The sequence below is a fragment of the Sardina pilchardus genome, chromosome 9, assembly GCF_963854185.1.
Source record: "Sardina pilchardus chromosome 9, fSarPil1.1, whole genome shotgun sequence".
Taxonomy (NCBI): domain Eukaryota; kingdom Metazoa; phylum Chordata; class Actinopteri; order Clupeiformes; family Clupeidae; genus Sardina; species Sardina pilchardus.
In genome coordinates this window covers 30,772,380-30,798,096 of record NC_085002.1, presented here as the reverse complement: position 1 = coordinate 30,798,096, position 25,717 = coordinate 30,772,380, and the positions used below count along the sequence as shown (strand labels likewise).

The 25,717-nt window shown below is 41.2% G+C and overlaps 1 protein-coding gene across 3 annotated transcripts in view; it reads left to right on the top strand.

Annotated features, from left to right (window-relative positions):
* The window catches only part of stab1 (stabilin 1), a 167,453-nt gene that overhangs the window by 122,167 nt on the left and 19,569 nt on the right, over positions 1 to 25,717 (top strand). For all 3 annotated transcript variants that reach the window (XM_062544711.1, XM_062544710.1, XM_062544712.1), the window contains 7 exons: positions 3,664 to 3,768; positions 3,931 to 4,038; positions 20,098 to 20,288; positions 21,575 to 21,719; positions 22,503 to 22,636; positions 23,932 to 24,097; positions 24,588 to 24,694. In XM_062544711.1, the coding sequence (XP_062400695.1) occupies positions 3,664 to 3,768; positions 3,931 to 4,038; positions 20,098 to 20,288; positions 21,575 to 21,719; positions 22,503 to 22,636; positions 23,932 to 24,097; positions 24,588 to 24,694 (956 nt within the window). The remainder of the gene's footprint in view (positions 1 to 3,663; positions 3,769 to 3,930; positions 4,039 to 20,097; positions 20,289 to 21,574; positions 21,720 to 22,502; positions 22,637 to 23,931; positions 24,098 to 24,587; positions 24,695 to 25,717) is intronic.

The window sequence follows — 25,717 nt, the reverse complement described above, 5'->3', positions numbered from 1 at the left end:
ATCACTAGGTCCGACATGATGCTTTTTTGTGCAGATACACAAAATGTTTCAATGGCAAATGTTGATAAGGACGTTCAAATAATGAACTTATTGTTCGTTAGGCTACATTTATGTTTCTTCATGAGCCCCTAACATAATCCCACTATAGCTTTTAGCATCAACTTCACACGCCATAAATAACAGACAACATTTCTATATTTCTATATTTTTAAACGTTATACAGGATACGTCATCCATGCGTAGCCACAGAACGCCCATCTCCGAAATAACACTTCCGCGTGGGATGGTCTTATGTTTCCTCTCGTATCGGGATTGCCACCTCCCTCCTCTGTCCTCGGTCTTGCCTCCTCTGGTTGCAATTACATGAATGAGATGTCCTCGTGCCCTCGACTGTGAGCGATTTCCGGTGAACGAGGATCGAGGGAGGAAGGAAGCCATATAAATCGTTACATGGAAGGCACCCCATGTCCAAAAGAGATCATTAGTGATCTCGAGCCACAGTGACGTCCAGCTTAGCCTTGTTAATTTTGAAGCTGTCATCAAGGAAGGCGGGAAACTAGAGCGACTTAAGCGCAACAGACTTTATTTTCACAGAGCGAACGCATCATACTATAAATACATTCACCACAAAACCATACAACACTGACATTTGCCCTTTGAAAGTAATTGAAAATATATAATTCATGAATGTTGCGTTCGCCAAACAGAAAGTAATCATCTCCTACATGTATATGGCTATCCTAAGCCATCAAATGTGTCAATATAATATGCTACATTACAGCAAATAGGTTGCACATGTACAGGTCAGGAAAGGTGTTATGTCCGAGATAGTCCATGAATTCAACTCTTCAACTTTCTAATCCACCGCTGATTTTCGCTGCACGGTGCTATGCCGCCTGAAAAACTTGCGTACGCGAGTTCAGACTAGACGTGAGATTTGAGCGTATAGCACCGATCACGTTCGCATTGATAAATGCCATACTTTGCGTGGAAAGAAGCGTACGCCTGTTGTACGCCTGTTTTTGGTCATACGCACGTTTCATAAATGAGGGCCATTGAGTGTAAATGTAACTCTTTTGGATTTCAACAGACACAGCGTGTCTCTGCAGGAGTCATATCCATGTTGTCTGCCTTACATTTATGTTAATGATGCAGCATTCTAATGCAGTACTGGCACGATTTTGATGGTTTTAGTCCCTACTGAAATACCTGATCTATGAACAGAGACCAGGCTCTCCTTTAAGAATACTGGGGGCATGTAACTGTTATCTCCTTCTACCACTTCCTCCTCCTACCACACTTTGATTAGTACTTAGTGGGCCCGATTATGCAGACCGCACAATGAGCTTTCGCGACTTGCGCAACCTATAATTACTATTCTCTGCGAGTGCATCCTTCATTTTTCCAGCGCAAATGTACGTTATCTAGATAGGAGATTATATTGCGCCCTAACGGGCATGTCAGTGAAGAGAAGAGGTGTGGTCCGGCGCAAAGTTCACCAGTCGCTAATATATGGATGCAGAAAGTAAGTGCGCCACTGACCAGGAGAAACCTAGTCAGGAAGCATTTGCGCATAGCTGAAAGGCTACTTTATGAGCGCATGAGGCTTGGGGATCTGGAAGAGTGCACAGTGCGTGCACACACCCTACTTCTTTCATCAGCAGGAGCGCGCAGCCCGAATATAATTAAATAATATTTGTCCGTTTCTCGTTTTAGGTTCATGTATTGGTCAACAAAAAGTAGCCTACACCTTACATAGCATAACAACATCCACATGCAATAATACAACAACAACGTCTAACAGTGACCTGCTCATTTAGTCAACATTACACAGCCCTATGGCTAAGTTTCCTTTAGTTTTGTTCTAGCATACCTTTAACGTCTGCCATTAAACAGCTGTAGTGTTCTGACAATTGTCTACCTTCTTATTGCTCATCTGGAATAACTCCTCTAGCTGCCTCCATCCTCCATCCTTTCTGTTTTGTTTGTTTAACAGAACTTGCGATATCCATGATGAGTAGGCTATTGAGTTAGTGAATTAGCTTCACATTTTGTGCTGATAGCCGAGTAAAAGAAAACAACAAGTAGCCTAGTTGCACGTCTGCGTGCGTAATCTCTCCAGTTCAAACGAAATGTGTGCGCGTGGATATAGCACTGCATTTAGTTCATTTTGATAAATGTTGCCTGACTTTTTCTTAAAATAGAAAATTGTAAATAGCCTGATGGCAGATAGCTAATGGAATGCTGTGCATATTGGGAGGGTACGATATGGCATGCCAATTTGGTGTGAATACACAGACACACACACAAGGGAAATTTAATCAATAGTCAATAGTGAAAACTGGCTTCTGGCTACTGCTGCGGCTGCTGCGTTCATTCTGAAATCATCTATTTCATGAGCCCCGAGAGACCCTAGGCTAAAACCCCCCCCTTAGCTTGCTTCTCTAAAACGGTAACTATACGTCGATTTGATTTCATGAAACAAAGGCACAGCAACGACAAATGTAACGATGTATTCATAGATAATCATTCTTCCGCCAAGAAATATTTCCTCCATATGAATGGTTGCCATGCAACATAGAGACGCAGCCACTTTAACTTTTGTGCAAGTTGTGGTAGTGCATTAACGAAATGCGGTCAAGATGTTTGTGTTGGATTTTATAACAGCATCGAACGCGATTCAGCCAATCATCATCAAGGACCGGAACTATCCGTGTTAGAAAATGATATTCAAACATCATGTACATTATTTTCACAATTTTCCAGAATAAAATTTGGGAAGGCTTAGCCTTCCCAAGCCTCCATTACGCGCCGCCCATGCCTCACGCACGAGCAAATGGAGTAGACGCCCAGGTAAATCCACCAGGATACGTCATGGAACAATGCGCCAGGCTTTTAAAGGGAATGAGAGTGTGAAATCTAATTGGTTTATTGCATGCTACGCCCAAAAGACACCCACGACTAATTAACTAAATTAAGACAACCCCTTTTGACTTTGCGGCGATGTTCACTTGCAATGTTCACTTTTCACGCAGTCATTATAGCCTTTTGCGCTAGGACCGCCCCCAAAGAAACTTGCGCGAATGACTTGCGACAATGCCCATTTGATCCTGAGAATAGAGCCCATAATGTCTTTCCTCTTACCCTGTTGTACTAGTATTGACTGATGTAGTAGAAAGTCGCCTTGGGTAAAAGCATCTGCTGAATGAATACATGTGTAAACAAATGTAAACCCACTCTCATCTGCCTCATGACACATCCAATGAAGTTGATATTGTGATGGATAAATTGATAGGCTAGGATGACTAATAGTTCAGTATTGGAGAGACAAGCCATGATCCACACCATGGAGTCATATAATGGGTATGGCTGGGCTTTTTCTGCATAACAGTGGAGTGAAAAGCCATGTGAGTGGATCACTGAACCCAAGGGTGTGGCATGCATTGCAAAGAAGGGACCCAGCAAAGAGCCTGTGAAGAGGCAGTGAGATATGGATGATTGTAACATTTTACAAACTAAAACAGGGTGTTACCTGTTACATGATTTATAACACAGACAGAGGGTACATTGCCTACGATAATTTGGGATTTGTATTTTCTATTCTTTGCAATGGAGTTTGCAATTTGACTACTATGATGATTTAATTGACTGTGTATTCTGCAGCATGCAATTGCACAGTGCATGGCAAGTGTGATGATGGTATGGATGGCAGTGGAAACTGTTTCTGTGAAGAGGGCTGGACTGGAAACTACTGTGAATCAAAACTGGGTAATGGATTATTAAAAGTGGACTATCAGTGCATGCTCCAGACGTTATGTTACCTTAGATTAAATGAGGTTGATTTTCTACAGTGTTATTTTTTCTCAAACTGGCCTAACCCCTTTAAACCCCCTTGATTTAACACATTATTTTTGTTGTACTTCCTAATAGAAAGCAAGCCAGTTTGCACCCCTGGTTGCCATCCAAATGCTGTGTGCCTTCTTGACAACCAGTGTGAATGTCAGGATCCATTTGTGGGTGATGGTCTGAACTGCACAGGTTAGTATACAATATTAAATTATCATGCAGTGCCCTCCAAAAGTATACATACATTTCCTGTTTACTAACAAAACTAGATGCGCGCGCACCCATGGGGCAGAAGACTCCGAATGGCCGGTCATAACGTTATAAAGTTAACCTAATAACCAGCTGCTGTAAGCTATAATCAGCATTTTTTGTATGCCACTGTTGTCTAAATGATGATAACATCTTATTTATGAGCGTATTTCAGAGTTTGTCGTTTGTTTTCATTATTTATAAAACATCGTCTTTTTGGCGGTTTTGGTGGTTTCTGGCAAATATATGCATTACTTTACATTCCTGAACATTCTCTAACCATCGTCATTTCGAATAGTGCTGTTTTCGGCACTAAAATTCATTTTAATCTTGTCACGGAGAGCAGCTGTTTAATGCTGTTCATGGTGCTTTCTGCCCCTTGTGTGCGCGCGCATGTTTTCGAGAAATCTATGTATTGGAACACATGCTTAAAGTTAAATATAAAATCATCTTTTTAAAATGTATCTTAATGCCTTAAATGAAACAATGAGGAAATATTCAACCTTTAAGGACATACATTTTCTTTGTGAATTTTGAACATCTCCATTACATACATTTTCTAAAGCATGCAATGTTGCGTGGGAATGAGCATATGCTGTTTTGTGGTCGTGTCTTAAACGAGGGCCTTTTTACCCGTGTTGCCTTGAATGAAGATTTTGAAGTTGGTCCGCTAAAATGAAAAGTTTGGGAATCGCTGCTAGGCTAGGCTTAGACTATAGCCTAGCCTGTCACCCTGAGCAGTGGCATGTACTTTATACTTTGTGTTGAAGCTTTTATTTTTGTACCATTTTATTCTATTTATTTTGGTACCAACTTTCACCTCCATCGGATTCGGAGACGCACAAAGACGCTTAAAGACGGTACAGACGGCCGATGTCGGCACAGCACTTAGGCCTACATAACACACTATCCATTGCAAACATACAGCCTAGTAGTTGAAACCTTCGCACAGGGAGGCATCGAACTGCTATAGCTAAGCCTACAAAGAATCGCCCGTCTTAACAGCTTCATGAAGAGCAATTAGCATAGTTGTCTTGTGCGAATCAGTGCGATCATTCCCCTCCCCCATACACTCGTCTAACCAGTTCACTTACAGACATCACCTATGCAGGATTGAGGACAACTGCCTTCCCCCGCTCTCTCTCGACACACACTTGGTCTGACTGAGCCTTACACTATTTAGGCCTATACACATTATTCACACCAACCAACCGCCGTTCACACAGATTTTTTTTTTGCCTATCAAAATAAACTTAACCATAAACTTAACCATAACCGTGCTCTTTTCCTCCTACGTCCCTCTGACGTAAGGGGATTTCCCTCCTACATAATTCATTCATTCAATTTACTCTGCTTTCTGCTATAGGCCTACGAGCAGTGTTCGAATTACCACGAGATTTGGTACTGCCCGGCCCCCGTAGTTCTGGCCATGGCAGTTGTGCAGTCGGGCCAACATGTAGGCTATCGCTGTCAGTTTACTTCAACTTGAACAGACCCAGCTCCAAGCTTGTTAAAGCCGTGGGAGCAGCTCGTGGAAGAATGTGCATCATGTTTGATCGCTATGCGCCTTTCTGAATGTTCGAATTCGCCTGCGTGCGTGTAGGTACGCCTAGTTGTGTGTGAGAAAATGTGTGTGTGAATGCTGAACCACAAATTCACATAGAAGTTATAACTTAACATTTAGAAAAAAATAGCTCTTTTCAGCTGACATCGCAAACAAAATTTGCAAAACTGAGAACATCTTTCTTATCATTTTTAATTACTTCTCGCGCCCATAGCATAGCCTATTGCTCTCTCTCTCTCTCTCTCTCTCTCTCTCTCTCTCCCTCCAAGGTAGCCTACAAGATGCTTCTCCCTCCCAAGGTATAAATGAATGAAAATTGTTTTAGAAAGTAGCAGCTGTAGCCTGTAAAATGCAGCATTAAATCCTGGCTACTGTTGGCATGTTATTGAAACCAGATTAGTAAGTAAGTAAGTAAGTAATATTTATTTATAAAGCACGTTTACAACAGTTCACACTGACCAAAGTGCTGTACATAGTGTAATAAAAGGTAAAGAAATCAAATGAAATATACAATGAAGTACAATAAAATAAGATAATAATAAGTAAAATAAAATAAATAAATAACAATACTAAATAAAAGTACACATAAAACACAAAAACCATCAAATTAAGGGGGAGGGAAAGCAAGGGTGTAAAGGTGAGTTTTGAGCCTTGATTTAAAAGTAGAGATAGAGGGGGCTTCACGTATGTGTGGTGGCAATTGGTTCCACAAACGTGGAGCCGCAACAGCAAAGGCCCTGTCACCTTTTTGTTTTAGACGGGAGTAGCGGATACTGTATGTAGAAGACCCTGATTGCAATATCTCAGGGACCTAGTGGCTGAGTGGGGGATTAGGAGGTCTGAATTGTAAGTTGGAGCCTGGCCGTTGAGGGCTTTGAACACCATCAGTAGGATTTTAAAGTGAATCCTATGATGCACTGGCAGCCAATGAAGGGATGCAAGGACAGGTGTGATATGATCCCACTTTTTTGACCCAGTTAAGAGTCTTGCTGCTGCATTCTGGACCATTTGTAGGCGTTGTATGAGGGACTGGGAGAGACAAAAGGTAGAGGAAGTTACAATAATCCAGCCGTGATGTTATAAACTAAAGGCATGAATAATTGTTTCCAGATTATTATATGACAGGGAGCGTTTTATTTTAGCTATAATTCTGAGCTGGTGGAAGCTGCTTTTTACCACAGCAGAGATTTGCTTATGAAAGCAGAGCTCAGAATCAAAAATGACACCCAGATTTCTAGCAGATGGTTTTACGAAAGATGTCAGACTACCCAGGTCAGTCACTGTGGGTTTTTTGGATTTGGAGGGGTTAAAAATTATTACTTCTGTTTTGTCCTTGTTTAAATGAAGGACATTTTCTCCCATCCAGACATTAATCTCCTTCAGACACTCTAGGAGAGTCTGAAGGGAGTCACTGGATCTCAATGGGAGATATAGTTGGGAGTCGTCAGCATAAAAGTGGAAAGAAAGGTTGTATCTTCTAATTATATTAGGTAGGCTTCGTCTTTGTTCCAGGTCCATGATCTTTTTCGGCTGCACGCCGAAAAATGTTCAACATATTAAATGAATTAATAGAAGTGAATTTGCAGAGTGAATTAGAACTAGCCACCCATTCATTTTAGAACTTAGATTCTCTGCCCAAACCCGAACTGCGGGCCGGTGTTACAGATCTCGATGGGATCCTGTTACCTGGATAAACAATTAGTAGGCTACTTCATCACGAGCAGGCAGTTTTGCCTAATTTACTGCAGATGTGACTCCGATTCTAGAAATGGTAAACGTTAACCACACTAACTTTGCATTGAGCCAATTGAACCTACTTCTGTGCAATGAAGATGTAGCCTATAAATTTGTTTCCATGACAAAATATATTTCTCCTAACTAATCATTTTTGATCATGTTGCTTTTATATGATTTGACTGTCCATATAAAAGCAACATGAGCCTTTGGCAAAAAAAAGACCACTCTATAGATTAGAACCTGCGCCTCTGCGATATGTGGGATGGGGAGACTAGCGCGCTTCCAATATGCTACCAATCAAATGCAATCCCGCACACATAACAACGCTGCATTCCATTATCTTGATGGTGTAAGAAGGGAGAGTCCAACTCTTCCAAAGTCTAAAATTGCCAAAGTTAGGCTACTGCATTGCACACATTTTAACGATGTAGCCAACAGCAAGTTGGTATTGGTCTAATTTTTTCATGCACTTTATAGGCTACCTGTGGTGGCGCTCCTGGTAAGCTGTCCGTCTCGCACGCGTAGGCCTATCTGTGATCCACGTGGCGTTGGTTCTACTCCGGTTGATAACTTTGATGTTTTTCCCAGAACTTCTGTTTATTGTCATTTGAACCTTTCCTTAACAACACACTTTAACGCAACCATTCAAAATTAGAAGTATAGGCCTACCGAAGCAAGCTATCTCTCTCCCCAAGTCTGTATGAGCTGCAGGCTGCACTCTACCATATATTCGCGCAGACTTCTGTATCGCGCAGAAGTAGGCTTGGTTTTATGATTGACTATTTGTCGAATCAGAGTCGAATCAGTAAATAAGGTAAAACGCCTGCTCGTATTGACGTGCTTATTGTTTATCCAGTTAACATGGATCCCATCGAGATCCAACAACACCGGTGTTGGGCCGAGATTTTGGGACATTCTAAAACGCTTAAAGGGACACTTCCCCGATTAGCATTAAGCTTTGTATCTTTAGAAAACCAGTCATATTTTTGAATGGTCGTGCATCATTCCCTCAGTTTGCCTTGAGATGGGAGAAATACGGATTTCAATGAAACCCATGAATAGGACTTCCTGCTTTCAATGATGTAAAATGATTTTTACATCATTGAAAGCAGGAAGTCCAACATTGAAATCCGTATTTCTCCCATCTCAAGACAAATTGAGGGAATGATGCACGACAATTCAAAAACATGACTGGTTTTCTAAAGATACAAAGCTTAATGCTAATCGGTGAAATGTCCCTTTAAGGTGAAAAAGCTTAAATAGACCCTATGCAACTTTTTCATAGTCATAAAATTGCTCAGAAATCGTTGTTTTGCTTGACTGACCAGTTTCATCGAAAACAGTAATATTTCCTCCCGCCCCCAGTGTCCCTATAAATCCGCTATTGCAACCTTGCAGTTTCTGCAGGAGACGTATCGTCTCCTGTTTACATCTGGAAGTCTGAGACGCGTAAAGAACAAGAAGAACCACGCTTGCAATTTATATATTTATATATAGACCCCTGCTGAGCCTACGTCACTACGTTCGCTGGCGGCAAAACAACCATCAACTGCCATCAGCGACAACGCTAAACTCATCCGATATGTCATTGTATTGTAAATCTTAGACATGACCATTTGGGACATAGTTATATATCCAATGATCTATACACCCGCCACTTCTCCTTACTGTATACGCTCGGTTTTTCAATAGCGTAATTATAAATATCTGGCCATTCAACGGAGGGCAATCTTGCTACGTCTTCTTTCCATTCACTTAGAATGGGGATCTGTCAGAATGATCCCACCTGATAACGTACGTTTTTTCAAAGTTTTTTCAAATAATCCTCCCAATCCCATACACTGAGTGTATGTACATACTGTTTTATATCGTTAGCCATTTCATCAAAGGTTAATTACGGACTAATTTTAGCCGCATTACTAGTGCTTTTCAATAGCCGTCTAACTTTTCTGCCGCCACTGACGTCACGCCACTCCGAATGTTTATCCGTTGTGAAGGGGTCTATAGCCTATGTATAAATATACGCGCTAAAGCTGTCGGGGAAGCTCTACAGAGAAATATGCAAGCATAAAACGAGCGAAAACGAAAACCGAAACCAGAGATGAAATCGCCAATCCTGCATAGTTCCTCTTTAACGTGAAAATGTCAGATAACGTCCATAATTATTGGAATTTGAGAGTTTTATGTGCTCATGAGAAATAATATAAGAGAGAATTTTGGTGATCTCTGGTCGTTGTTTTCCAACCTTATTTCGCGTTAAGTAATGGATAACGTCCGACGAGGTGACCGGTTTGATGGAAATAATGGCACAGCGGAGTTAACTCCGTCTCCGTGCTTCGCACGTCGCCGGAGTTCTAGACCTCCACCTAGCCATTATTTCCATCGAACCGGTCGACCTCGAAGGCCGTTATCCAGCTTATCTCCCGTTTGTATTCATCTCATGTATATTTATTCCACCGTTGCCACTTGTGTAGTGTTAATTTCCTATTACAATGTAAACGTTTACATCGCTAAAACTGTCTTGGTTGTGGAACTACTTTCCGCCACATATCAACTTTCTACTTGCAGGACAAAACTGCCGTTACTAGTTCTAAATGGATGGTTGCTATGGCCAAAGGCCAGTCGTTAGTTCTAAATGGCTGGTTACTACGGCCAAAAGCCAGTCGTTAGTTCTATCTCTCCCGTTGTCAAGCGGGCATACCCTAGGATTCTGATGAACGTTAACTTTGAAAGATCGCTAATTTTCTTAGCCTGCTGCCACCCAAGTTAGCTCAGTCATATGCTACAATGTTACTATGTTCTGCACGTCTGTACAGTCATTGTTAAAATTGTTGGCACCCCATGCTAAAGTTGACTAAAAAGAGGAATATAGGCCCCAGCCGTGGCGCAACTGGCTGGGGCACCTGCACCGCACGCCGGCGACCCGGGTTCGATTCCCGCCCCGAGGTCCTTTCCGGATCACACCCCGACTCTCTCACCCATTCGCTTCCTGTCTCTCTCTACTGTCCTGTCAAAATTAAAGGCACAAAAAAAGCCAAAAAAAATATACTTTAAAAAAAAGAGGAATATAAAATCATCTTTTGGAAATTGATTTTAATGGCTTAAAGGTAGGGTATGGAATTAGCTTTTTTGGTCATTTTTGCAAAATCACTTGAAATCCTATAGTAAGTATTCACACCCATGCTAAAGTTGACTAAAAAGAGGAATATAAAATCATCTTTTGAGAATTGATTGTAATGCCTTACATCAAAAAAGCTATTTTATGGATCCAGGATATTATGCATCCTGATAAAGTTCCCTTGGCCTTTGAAATTAAAATAGCCCCACATCATCACATACCCTTCACCATAGCTAGAGATTGGCATGGTGCTTTTTCCAGTTAGCCTATTAGCCTGTTTGATGCTCATTGAGCTCAATGCAAATCAAACAGGCTAATAGGCTAACTGGAAAAAGCACCATGCCAATCTCTAGCTATGGTGAAGGGTATGTGATGATGTGGGGCTATTTTAATTTCAAAGGCCAAGGGAACTTTATCAGGATGCATAATATCCTGGATCCATAAAATAGCTGGCCTTTAAAAATAAAAACATATAAAAAATCCTCCTGCTCCTATGGGAATTTAACATAGGGTTCAATTACTTATGCAACCTGTATTTAAGGAAGAACATTTATCTATTTACGATACATTCTTCAATCACAAAGAAAATTAGTGTCCTTAGCGGTTTGATTTTTACTCATTTTTTGAATTAAAGGTACATTATGTAGGATTTTAAGTGTTTTAGTACCTCAAGTCAACGTCTTCATTCATAAATAGATCCTCTTTGGTGTAAAATAACACATGCCAATGATCTGACTCGTCCTGCTGGCCGAAGAATTACTTCCCGGCATTTACATTGAAAGGGACGTTCACAGGAAGTCTTCCATGTCTTTCCGGTGTATAGAAAAATATGAACTGCCGAGAGGGACATAAAACACTACCGCTACCGCTAAACACTACCGCTAGGGGAAAACGCGTTTTTGCATTTCGCGTTACACAGAGAAGCAGCGTGAAGACGGTCATACTTAACCTACAGACAAGCACTGCACTTAGTGACATAGTTCATGCCTTTAGAGCAATACAAGCATTAGCCTATACTGTCATGTCAAGTTGTTAGCTGCTGCTATGCTAATATTCCGATAGTAAGCTAATGCAAAAACAATATAAGCATGACAACGTAAGTCACTATGTTGCTCGAGGAGTAATTACTCATACATGATCATACAAATTATTCAAAGAACTTTAGAATAGCTTACATCATCACTGGAAAGAAAACTCGATGAAGTGGTAGAAGACATCTTGAATGAATCTCGACCCATTCAACTTCCCGTAGTTCTAGCCATCTTGCAACGCACATTTAAAAACGTGTGGCGCTAGAGCGTGCATGCAAAATCAAATTTAACCACTAGATGGGAGCAAAAACTACATAGTGTACGTTTAAGGCATTACAATCAATTCTCAAAAGATGATTTTATATTCCTCTTTTTAGTCAACTTTAGCATGGGTGTGAATACTTACTATACCCACTGTATAACCCACTTACAGCCACTGAGTTGGAAGCACTGAAATGGAAATTAACTTGTCAATCATCTGCGGAACGGGCAGGGCTCGAAAAACTCCAGCCAATAGTATTCTAAACCCCATACCATCATTTCACAGCTCATTTGTCAATCTAATGGTCTTCCTCTTCCTCCTCCCCCTCCCCCTCCCCCCCGCACGCGCGACCCGTTCGTGCACATAGCACGAAAGCTGTTGACCGCGAGTCAGTGCTGAAACGAAACGAAACTAACTAAAGGGGCTTACATACTCAACGCATTGCTACGCATACGCGGCCGCAAGGCTACGCATCGCTACGCTTCGGCCGCCATTACGGTGCAGTCAGACGCTTGCGTCCGCCAACGTATGCCTCATTTTGTCACATTTCCATAAACGCGAACTGATTGGTTTGTCAGTGTTCGAAAATTTGCATACACGGAATTTCATTGGCTGGCGCTTGCGCGATCCGTCAAAAGTTGAACATTTCTCAACTTTTTAGCGGAGGCAACGTATCCCAGGCAACGCATTGGACCCACAATTCAGTGCGGCATGAAATGAAGTCCAGCCAATGTAAAGTGAATGGGAAAATAACGGACGAACGTTGGCGGAAGCAAGCGTCTGACTGCACCGTTATCCGTCGATGCGTAGCAAAATGTGTCATCCCAGTTTTTGATACGCGACGCACCGAAGCATGCAATACCATGCGTTGTGGGTGGGGGCGATACTCCAATAATTGTTCAGTATTTCAACTATATGTCATATTTACAGAAGAAGCTTTGAATGCAATTGCCGGCAAAGAGTAAAAACTATGTGAAACTATGGTGAAACTACGAAAATGTCCATATTTGTACCCAGCTACCGATAAATACTGGCAGTTAGGATGGTTGAGTGAGTTCGTGAAGCACAGGATTACCGAGTGAAAATGTTCGGTAGGCAATAATAATCAACGTTGTGTGTACGTGTGTAATATGTTGTGTGACCTCCTCGAGAGGCTGAAATGGGAGAGAGAGATTATTGTCCAGTGTTTTTAACAATACCAGTGGTGTTAAATTGTTCAGGGTGTTGATGATTATCGCCTATATATTATGTGAATGTGGTTAATACAGTGCTACCCCCTGTTGCGTGAGCGGTGTATTGCGTTTTGCTATTGCCCGCGTTGCTTGCGTTCGCTGTGTACACTATGACGGTGCAGTCAGACGCCTCCGTCCGCCAACGTATGCCTCATTTTGTCACATTTCCATAAACGCGAACTGATTGGTTTGTCAGTGTTCGAAAATTTGCATACACGGAATTTCATTGGCTGGCGCTTGCGCGATCCGTCAAAAGTTGAACATTTCTCAACTTTTTAGCGGAGGCAACGTATCTCAGGCAACGCATCGGACCCACAATTCAGTGCGGCATGAAATGAAGTCCAGCCAATGTAAAGTGAATGGGAAAACAACGGACGAACGTTGGCGGACGCAAGCGTCTGACTGCACCGTGACGGTGCAGTCAGACGCCTCCGTCCGCCAACGTATGCCTCATTTTGTCACATTTCCATAAACACTAACTGATTGGTTTGTCAGTGTTCGAAAATGTGCATACACGGAATTTCATTGGCTGGCGCTTGCGCGATCCGTCAAAAGTTGAACATTTCTCAACTTTTTAGCGGAGGCAACGTATCTCAGGCAACGCATCGGACCCACAATTCAGTGCGGCATGAAATGAAGTCCAGCCAATGTAAAGTGAATGGGAAAACAACGGACGAACGTTGGCCGACGCAAGCGTGTGACTGCCCCGTGAAAGGGAGCCCGTCACTCGCGTAGCTAACGTTGCTTGCTTGCGTTGCTCGCGTTGACTATGTAAGCGCCCTAAGCCTGCTACATGTCCCATAATGTTCCCCTCAAGTTGTATGTGTCACTTCATTTCTATACATACTAAGGCAGCGGATACCTACGGAAACTCAATCACCCACGCAATAAATAAGCTATGTAGCAAAAAATTACATTTTACCGTGACTCGAAGAGTGTTGTAAACATGAAATCGAAACTTAACCGCTTAGAGCTACAGTGGAATAGGCGAACCAGCGGGCCAGCACTAAACTCGGATATTTCAGAAGATAAACGCCCTGGTAAGAACCAAACCAGATTCTGTTCAAATATACACACCTATGGCTACTGAAAGATGTAAGGTAGCCTATATCAAACGTTATTTTGGTGTATTAAAATGCATCGTTGTTTTAGAATTTCCGAACGAAAGGGCTGGTAGACTAAGGTGCTTTTACCATAATGTAGGCCAGGGGTCGGCAATTAAGTTTGGCCTCGGGCCAGATATTTTCCGAGCCATTACATAGCGGGCCACAAGTTCACAACCAAAACAATGGCTAATTTAATTAATTAATATCGGAGGAGGTAAAAATGATAGGCGCTCTTGAAATGACAGAGCAGAGACATTCAAGCAGGCTGATGTAGGTTAAATTTGTCGACTGGTCATTGGGGGCGCTATTATATGCCTGTGTCTTTAAAAAATAATAATAAAAAACACCAGAAAAACATTTCCACGCGTTGCTGTTAGCTGTCAAAAAATGGCACTATGAAAAAATCTGAAGAGAAAAGTTAACAGCGAAAACAGGATCTTTAATGATGAATGGACAGAGAACTATGCCTTCATCCTCCCTAATTGTATTAATGCAAAGCCCACATGCCTGATCTGTAACAACTAACGAGGGTTTCTCTGCATGCAAAGAGTAGGCTACAAGACGGCACCATGAAAGTAAGCATGCTAATTTAAAGGTTGCGTTCCTAAATAACACGCACGCTATTAATGTTTGAAACTCGTGTTTTACTTTTCACAGTTCTATGTGCGTAAATTGCCTGTTTGATGTCAGGCCTGTTTAAAAGAAGTCGTGTTTTAATTATCACCATAAGCCTATGTCCGTTGTTTGAATGACAACATGTGTTTTAGGGACTAGCTTGGAATTTGAGAACCAGCGCTGTCCACTGACTTCATTTGATTTTGCATGTTGTGCGTTCACGCTGCACCTCGCTGCGTGCTTCACTCGTATTCAGATGAAACAAATATCTAAGCATTTAGATTGATTGAAATTCTTCTGTTCTGGAAAGTTACGTTTCAAAATAAAGAGCATGTTTGAGACTGGCAGTCCGATTTTTAAAAAGTTTTTTTTTTTTTTCATTCTCTGGTTCAAAAGATCTCACGGGCCATATGTTTTTTGCTTGCGGGCCGCATCTGGCCCGCGGGCCGCCTATTGCCGACCACTGATGTAGGCTATAAAATCATCTACCTTGTCTGATTTGTGGAACTATTACCTACAACCCTTTGGAGGTGAATAAAGAATGTAATTGGGGAAGTTGATGTGGGCGATTGTAGACTAGAGCTCATAGTGCTGTAGACGCCAGGCTGGCATTTCATTTAGCCTGGCTTGCGCTCGCGCATAATTTTCGTTGGTGCATGGAGGGCGGGGGTTACATGCTGCCACTCAGACATGCCACCACTACGACATGCTTCCATTTAGACATGCCTCTATTTCGACATGCTGCTATTTAGACATGCTGCCAATCCGACACATTTTAGTACCCCCATTCCGACAATTTACAAATCCTATTTTTTTCCAAGACAATTTAACGGACCCTATGAGCCCGACGGACGCAAAGTGCGTCAAAAAACACACCCATTTTTCTCTGTACATTGCTCCGCGATTATTAGTCATAGCGAGATGAGACCTATATTGCATGAAAGAGCAGAACCGGGGCTTTAACGAGACTAGACAGTGTCTGTACGATCAAGTATGAAAATAAAATAAAATCATGAATTTAAATCAAAGTATAGGCCTATCATATTTACAGTCTATATTGCTCCACGCAGCCACTGCTCTCGCTTGGATTACTCCGGGACCAGGCATCGCAGGCAACAGACACGCATATCAAATGAAAGAGGAGAAACAGAGCTTTCCATTGATACCAGACACATCGATCCTTTTGTGTTATAAAAACAGACGAAGTGACAAACAAATAAGAATGTCATATAGCTTCGGCTACCGCTACTTTAGTTTGATTTAGGCTACTCGTGAAACCATGGTAAAAAATATATGGCTTGCATGTCAGATAAAAGAGGAGAGCTAGAGCTATCCACAGATGCCAAATACAACCTTCTAGGTCATAAAACAGACGAAGTGACAGGAAAATAATAACTGTAACATTAATAGCCTATTAATTACCTCATGTCGGAATGGCACGTTGTTTGAAAAAAAAAAGTTAAATACCGCCACTGCGACCATGAAAAAAAAATATGTCGGAGTGGTGGGACTTTTTCCCATAAGGAGACATGCCTCCACTACGACAATTGGACGTCAATGTCGGAGTGCTGGTATGTCGGAATGAACAGCGGATACCGAGGGCGGGACTTGAGGTTGTAGGCTATGTATTCAAAATCTGCCGGCCGTTTTGCGAATTCCGTACCCAACCTTTAAGTAATAAAATTAGGAAAAATCCAACCTTTAAGGACACACCAATTTTCTTTGTGAATGAATAATGTATCATAAATAAATAAATGTTCTTCCCAAAATACTGGGGTCAAAAATATTGGCACCCCTATGTAACCCTATGGGAATTTAACACATAGGGTTAACATAGGGGCAGGCAGTTTTAGCCTGTTTGATGCTCATTGAACTCAATGCAAATCAAACAAGCTAATAGGCTAACTGAACAAAACTGAACAAAACACCATGCCTATCTCTAGGTATGGTGAAGGGTGTGTGATGATGTGGGTCAATTTTAGTTCTAAAGACCAAGGGAACTTTATCAGGATGCATAGTATCCTGGATCCATGAAATAAGTAGCCTTTAAAAATAAAACACTGCCTGCCCCTATGTTAACCCTATGTGTTAAATTCCCATAGGGTTACATAGGGGTGCCAATATTTTTGACCCCAGTATTTTGGGAAGAACATTTATTTATTTATGATACATTATTCATTCACATAGAAAATTGGTGTGTCCTTAAAGGTTGGATTTTTCCTTATTTTATTACTTAAGCCATTAAAATCAATTTCCAAAAGATGATTTTATATTCCTCTTTTTAGTCAACTTTAGCATAGGGTGCCAACAATTTTGACAATGACTGTATTTCAGCTTGGATGCAAGGTGACAGTTCATTTAAACTTCGCAACGAGTTTGGTGAATTAATATTCAAGTGTGATACGGGCAACACATTGGAACTACTTCGAAGGTAGCAGGTTATACGAAGTTAATGGCCACCCCATCAGCCAATCAGAGAAGAGAATTCCATTTCTGAGGGAGATAAGCCTTTTTATAGGCGGCAATAGGCTTATATGCTCAACGTCAGATAACGTCCATAATTATTGGAGTTTGGGTCCAAATTTTTGAGAGTTTAATGTGCTTATGAGAAGTAATATGAGATTTGGTGATCAATGATCGTTGTTTAGGTGCATTAAACCACGTTAAGCTTTTTCCTTCCAATATGCTTTAATGGGGCAGAAATGCTTAACTCATTGGCTGCCAGCGATTTTCAGTGCAGAGCGCTCCATACTGCCAGACGTTTTACAGCATTTTGACTGTTTTTCCAAGATCCACCGAACGGTGAGCTTTATGACTATGTAAACACCGAAGGTACCAAATGAAAGAGTAGACTCTCTTCTTTCACCAGGAAAAAACGGCTTGTTTCTATCGTTTTCCGTTCTTTAGTAATCGTCAGTAGAACATGGGTTAGTTTTGCTAAAAACACCTGTTTTTTACCAAAACATGGAGAAAACGATCTTTTTGTGAAAATCAACTTTTTAACGTTAGCGTTTCAGTAGTATGTCAACCACGATTGCACTGTTATCTCGTCAGTCTCGTCAAGGTTGCTAGGGACTCTGATGGTCGCTAAAGACTCTGAACAGGATGCTAGACTTAGCAAGTTAGCACTAGCAAGGTTGTTGTTAGTCTATATCACAATATCCAATGTAAATGGATCATACCGTTCACGTGTTTTCCATCCTTGATGTAAGAAGTAAGCATATTTATTCCCTGCATCGCGTGCAAACTAGATCCACTGTGGTCGATCTTCAGTGTGTTTGCTAGTTGTCTCTGCATGACTTGTGCACTCTAGGCAGATACTAATGATCCAAATGGCACTGTTGCCATCTAGAGGTTCGGATCGCTAGTGCAGTCTGTTTACAAGCCTGAAACTCTGCCAGATCGTTCCCAAGCCCACCCAGGAGCCCTCCCCATTGAAAACGGCAATTGACGTCTATAGACGTCAATGGCAGTCAACGTATGTGTCTAAATTGACTTTTAAAGACGTCAATGGCAGTTAATGAGTTAATGACAGATACGTCTAGCCTGGAAAACCAGCGCCAACTGCTGGACGGCAAAATGTTTTGCCTGCATTTGGGTCTGGCCTCGAACCACTGTACATTTTGAAAACACTGCCCTGAATCTGGCAGATGGCAACTAAACCAATCACAACGCAGAGATGTGTCTTGAATCAACGCGGGCGGGGCAGAGGGCTCTGGGGCGGGGTTTTGAGGGAGCGTTGGCCTATAGGCACAGACACGGTTTGAAAGACAACGGGTTGTGCTCATCAACAATGTTCCGTTGTATCCATTCATCGGAGCCAGACTAAATTAGACATCCAATCCATTTAGGCTGGTTTATCAGGCTAAGATACGTCCATAATAATTTGAGTTTGAGTTCGATGTATAGTTTAAAGGGATATTCCGCCATTTGTGGAAATACGCTCATTTTCCACCTTCCCTCGAGCAAAACAATCGATATTTACCTTGTTCCCGTTCATCCAGCCATTCTGTGAGTCTGGCGATACAACTTTTAGCTTCAGCCTAGCATAGATCATTGAATCGTATTAGACCACTAGCTTCTCGCCTGCTAGCTTCATGTTTAAAAGTGACTAATATTTCTGGTAATTTTTCCATTTAAAACGTGTCTCCTCTCAAGTTAGAAAGTGCAATAAGACCAGCTGAAAATGAAACCTAGCGTTTTTCTAGGCTGATTTGACATGGAACTACATTCTCATCTGGCGTAATAATCAAGGCAACTTGCAGCTACTGGCACTACTACTGCTTGATGTCTATGGGGACTATTTTCAGATGCTGCGTACGATATCACTGCGCCTATGGTACGTTTGCAAGTTGCCTTGATTATTACGCCAGATGAGAGTGTAGTTCCATGTCATATCAGCCTAGAAAAACGCCAGGTTTCATTTTCAGTTGGTCTTATTGCACTTTCTAACTTGAGAGGAGACACGTTTTAAATGGAAAAATTATCAGAAATCTTAGTCACTTTTAAACATGAAGCTAGCAGGCGAGAAGCTAATGGTCTAATCCGATTCAGTGATCTATGCTAGGCTGAAGCTAAAAGTTGTATCGCCAGACTCACAGAATGGCTGGATGAACGGGAACAAGGTAAATATCGATTGTTTTGCTCGAGGGGAGGTGGAAAATGAGCGTATTTCCAAAAATGGCGGAATATCCCTTTAAAGTGATTATGATGAGCAATATGAGAGAGAAATTTGGTGGTCATTGATACATTAAACCACGTTAAGCCTTTTTCTCGCCATAGGCGCCAATGAAGAAGAAAATGTAAATGTGAGATCTCTTCTATAATCGTTGGATTACGGCTTGTTTTTTTTTTTTGACAGGTTGAAGTGTCCATGACTCCCCTCGGTTCGGTCGGGTCAGGCTCCTAATCACAGAACGCATGCCTCCGTTTTAAAATAGCCTATAAATAACATTTCTAAGTAGTTGAAACTTTCTGCCACCTAGTGGTTGTTTGGCTACATTGCCGTAGCCTCGAAAAATGTTGGCTTGACAGCCTACGGGATCTCTGCGGGATTGCCGCGGCAAAAGGTGCATTCTCAACCCGTACCCACTGTACATGCAGACTAATACTCCGCAAACAGCCTGACAGAGACATACTGTAGCCTATGCAAAAGCTCATGTTATAAGAGCATGTTTATAAGCCTATACTGCTCTGATGTGGTGACTTTATATCATCTTTCTCGTATCCCACCCTGTTCATTTGTGGGGCAGTGCTGTAAGATAATATTGATTCAAAGGTTTGCTTGAATGTGCAAATTCAGCAAATTCAGTGTTAGTCCCTGTGCTGTCTTTTCAGCTCCTGATTTCTGCAGTGAATACAATGGAGGCTGCCATCAGCATGCAGATTGTCAGCAGGATGGCATCAATGTTACTTGCTCATGCAAAACAGGCTACTCTGGTGATGGCAATGACTGCTCCCCCATTGACAGATGCACTGAGGAAAACGGTGGTTGCAGCGATTTTGCAACCTGCATGTTCACAGGACCGGTGAGTAACTTTGGCTTAAAGATACACTGTGCAAGATGTTCACCTTACGAAGCCAATTTGATGGTAAACAAACTTGTAACAAGCAATTCGTTCAACTAGCATAGCTATACAGCAGACGAAGCGAGTCGCTACACAGAAAAACAGCCATTCATGCATCTTTTGGGGTTCTGATGCGTTAGCGACTTATGATGTTCCAGACTAGTATCTTCCTGAAAGGACATCTAGGTTGGTGTGGCCAGGCCAGTAAAATGTACTCCTTTACTACACACTTCGTGTTCAGGTAGCCTCAAATCAGTGGGCGCATTCGACTTCCAGCGATGTGTAGATCTGGCTGAACGTAAGGCATGTTTGTATTGTAAGATTCAGCCAGATCTGCGCAGTGCTGCAAGATCGAACGCGCCCGCTGATTTGACACTACCGGAACATGAAACCAGGCAATTTGCTTCCTTCAGATACAGGTCATGTTATACTCTCTCTGCACACTTTCAGAGTTTGCAATACTTCGGTTTGTCTGTAGGCTATGGACTCTCACCACAGAAGTGTAATTACATTTTTAGCATTGTCAGTGGTATAAAATGATATGGTATAATGGTAATATAATTTATTTCCTTATTTCATGGACACGCTGGCGACTACACTGCTCCATCTAGCATCTTTTGTCTTATGTTTCTTGTTTGTCTGTTTGTTTATTTTTACAGCACTTTGGTCAACTGTTGTTGTTTTTTACCGATGGTCGTAGCCATTTTTGTAGTAAAGGCTTTTTACTTAATAGGAGTGCCTCAATTTTTCTGTTTTTTCATAACTTTGGAACTATTGTAGCAGTCAGAAAATGTGATTAGTAAAAACAAAAAAAGTACTTATTTACAGCAATCTCAGCAATATCCAGCTGCCCATATGCAACATTAGCACAACCCTGATGACTGAACTATTGTTTTGTAACATTTAAAAGTACAGTATGCACCATTCTGGCCTGGGTGCCAACCTGCACGGCTTGCCTTTGCTATTTTTATTTTCTTTTTTGTTTGTTCTTTTGTTCTAGGCTGCCTCGTTAAGAACTGGCTGGCTGACAGCTGATGAAAATTAGCACACGCAGCTAACTGGCTTATTTACAGCATTTTGTCACATTACCAGTGCCAGATAATAATAATAATAAAAAAAATTGATACTACCTACATATTGACATGATTCTACACGCATATTACCAGCCTGTAAAGAGCTACTGTAATTGTCACATGGATTAGGAGTTGTGAGTGACTGTATTTTTATTTTAAATGTGGAATTTACAGAATGAGAGACAATGCCAGTGCAATGATGGTTATGTAGGAGATGGACTGCAGTGCCTGGAGAAGGTGATACCACCTATTGACCGATGCCTGGAGAACAATGGAGGATGTGATCCTCAAGCTTCCTGCAAGGACTTGCATTTCCATAGTAAGACCTACAGTATAGTCAGAGCAAGTTGCTTTGGCCGAGAGATAGTCATATTTCTGTTTTCTGTCATGACTCCAATGTGGCACTCTACATACAGTTCTGTAGTCCTCACAAATGTGACCTTGGAGGCAAACTAGAAAGACTCTTTCTCAATGAGCTGGAGAATGTTGTACTTAAAGGGATAGTTCGGGTTTTAAGACACGAAGTTATATGGGTTCCCTGTCAGCAACGTTGTGCATCAGCACTGACTGAGCGTCCTGTGAGCCGAGATCCAGCCGGTTTTTGATCGTTTTTGATGCTGAAGAAAGTAGTCCGGCAAGTTTCTGGGGTCACGAAAGTAAAGTGTTTTTCTTCTCAAAACCATATGTGTTCAAAAGAGTGATATATTTGCACCACAAAAACGTTGTCCAGCTGTCAGTAGCGCACAGTGATAGGAATCGAGAAAATAGTGCCAGTGATAACGAGGTTTGAATTTTTCCTGGACAACGTTTTTGTGGTGCAAATATATCACTCTTTTGAACACGTATGGTTTTGAGAAGAAAAACACTTTACTTTCGTGACCCCAGAAACTTGCCGGACTACTTTCTTCAGCATCAAAAACCGGCTAGATCTCGGCTCACAGGACGCTGTCGGGGGGTAAGTCATTGCTGATGCACAACGTTGCTGACAGGGAACCCATATAACTTTGTGTCTTAAAACCCGAACTATCCCTTTAAACAATGAGCCAATATTCCACTGCATTTAAGTGCTCAGTGATTTGAATAACCTTTATGTTGATCACAGCAAAAACAGCTGGGGTATTTCATTTGAGATCTCCAGCAGGAAAGTACAAGATGAACTACACCTCTGCAGAAGCAGCCTGTGAGGCTGATGGGGCCATGCTTGTCACATTCAGTCAGCTGTCTGATGCCCAGCAGGTGAACTTATAATATAATTGCAACACAGAGATAAATTAAAGCGCATAGTTTTAATCACTCCAGTCCAGTGCAGGTGGAAAATAAACAAACAGGGTAGATCATTCAAGATAGGTAGTTTAGAAAGATAATCATTGGTAGCTATTTTAGAAAATATACAGTCAACAAGTCATTGTACACATATTGTGGCTATTTAATGCCTTGAAAGACCGCTGCAAAATACTGTATTTTGTATTTTGAAAATACTCTAAATCATACTCTTAGCAAACCTTCCATGTAGGCTATCAGCATTTTCATCTCAAACATTTGGTAACACTTTATAATAAGGTGTGTTAACAAACCATTTACTAAATGGTTAGTTAACTCCTTACTATCATTAGATAACATTAATAAATGCTTAATATACACACAAGTGTACACACCCTGTTTTAATGTTGTACGTTATGATACATAATCAATTATGGCTATAGAGTTATACTATAGTTACTAGTGTATTAGTGTTATCTGATGGCTACTGAGTGTATAACTAATAATTTAGTAATTATTTGTAAATGGTTTAGTAAGCATTTACAATATGTTTTAACTTTTAATAAAGGGACACTTCACCGATCAGCATTAAGCTTTGTATCTTTAGAAAACCAGTGATGTTTTTGAATGGTCGTGCATCATTCCCTCAGTTTGCCTTGAGATGGGAGAAATATGGATTTCAATGAAACCCTTGAATAGAACTTCCTGCTTTCAATGATGTAAAATGATGATTTTTACATCATTGAAAGCAGGAAGTCCAACATTGAAATCCGTATTTCTCCCATCTCAAGGCAAACTGAGGGAATGATGCACGACCATTCAAAAACATGACTGGTTTTCTAAAGATAAAAAGCTTAATGCTAATCGGTGAAGTGTCCCTTTAATAAGCCAAACATTCAAGGATATGTAAACTTTTGATCAGGGCCATTGAGGCAATTTCAGTTACTATTAGTATTTGAAAAAGGCAGAGACAATTAAATGATAAAACATTTAAACCTGACCACTATGCCTACAAAAATCCCTGTTTTGTTTGTTTTGTGTTTTGCATGATTTTCTAATTTCACAAATTCTGCCAGAACCCAACTGTAGTACTGGTTCTATACTATACTATTCACTATACAGGCACATTTTAGGTAACAGTACAGCAATACATTTTCAGAAGATATCTTGGAAAGTCTTACTTTCATAACATTTCTGCAGACATATTATAAAAGCTACTTGACATTTAACCTGACATGATGACATAATCTCCTCATTATCTTTGTCACCAGCTGGGTATGCACTTGTGTGTTGCGGGCTGGATAGATGGGAAGAAAGTTGGCTATCCAATAAGATTTCCATCTGCCAAATGTGGTGACAACCGTGTCGGCGTCATTCTATACAAAGACCCAGTAGACACAAACCGGACATATGATGCGTATTGTTACAGAATGCAAGGTACCGGTATACAGTAGTGTGGGTAATGGTGCTGTTCCACTATATGGACAAAAGTATTAGGACACTAATACCTTGAATTCCTGAATTCATGTGTTCCATTCAGAGCTCACTGTCATAGGGTGCACCAAGCATGGTCCATAAGGACAGGGTTGGGTTAGTTTGGTGTGGAGAAACTTTACCCATACAAATACCTTTGGGATGAGCTAAAAAAATATGTGAAGGAGGTCTTCTCCTTCAACACCAGCGCCTGACCTCACAGATGCTCTTCATGATGAATGGGGGGAAATCCCACAGACATTCTTCAAAATCTTGCCTACTGTGTACATTTAGAATGGGACATCATAAAAGTTCCTATAGGTGTGATGGCCGAGTGTCCCAATATTTTTGTCCATATAGTGTAGTCAACCATCAACTTTAATGTCATTCAGAATATGAGATGCAAAGATAAAGTGATACATTGAGGTAAATATGTAGTATGTGTCTTTTCCAGATGTTGAATGTGTCTGTAAAGAAGAGTATATTGGAGATGGAAGTTTTTGCAATGGAAATCTGGCCAATGTGCTAGCCATGAATGATAAACTCTCCGCTTTTTACACTGTAAGTATATTGTTCTATATACGGTTAGGAACAAGATGATTCATACCCTTGGCAAATTTGATTTAATGTTGATTTTCTCTTTTGACCAGTATGTTTGTTCTGACTGAAAATGACATTGCCAAAAGGTTGTTATACAATGTGATCAATGTGATGAACCATAGAATAAGAAAAAGATCTTCATCTTTTTAACACTAGAAGCGCCGCGCCGTTCTGACCCACTTATACCTAGAAGCGCCGCGCCCCGGTCATTTGACCGCTTTGACGACCTACTAGAAGCGCCGTGCTGTTGTGAACTACTTAAAGCGCGGCGAGGCGGTCAAATGACTGCTGAGTCCTTAGACTGGGAGGCTTTTACTTACACATAATGATCGCTAGATGGCGCTTCGTGCACGAATGAAATCGTTTGGTCATAAATTCAGTTTGCACTAAGCCATGTGTCATTCGTGTCAGACCGTGTTGTTGATAATCTGTGGTTGTTTGTTTCATTATGACATACAGCACGTTTGAGTTATCTGTTCATGTATTTGTGTTGATTTGTGTTGTTTGAGGTAAAAACTTTGGAAGAGTTCTTGAACAAACCTTGAGCAAACTTGACTTTCAACTAAAATGCTCTAAAAGTGAATGTGGCTAGTTCTAATTCACTCCCCAAATTCACTTCTATTCATTTAGCCTATATATGTTCGCGCCGCCGAAAATGATCGGACCTGGTCACCTGGAACAAAGAGCCTAACAGTCTGGTTTCAATTACACAGTAGCCAGGATTTCATGCCGCATTTTACAGGCTACCGTGGCTACTTTCTAAAACAACTTTCATTCATTTAGGGAGAAGCATCTTATAGGGTCTAGGCTAGCCACCTCGGAGGGAGGGAGATAGAGAGAGCTATGCTGAGCAGGCATAGGCGTGAGAAGTAGCATAATTTAAAATAATGAGTGAATGATATTCTCCGTTTTGCGAATGTGTAGGCTATGTTTGCGATGTCTGCTGAAAAAAAGCTAGCCTATTGTTTCTACAATTTAAGCTAA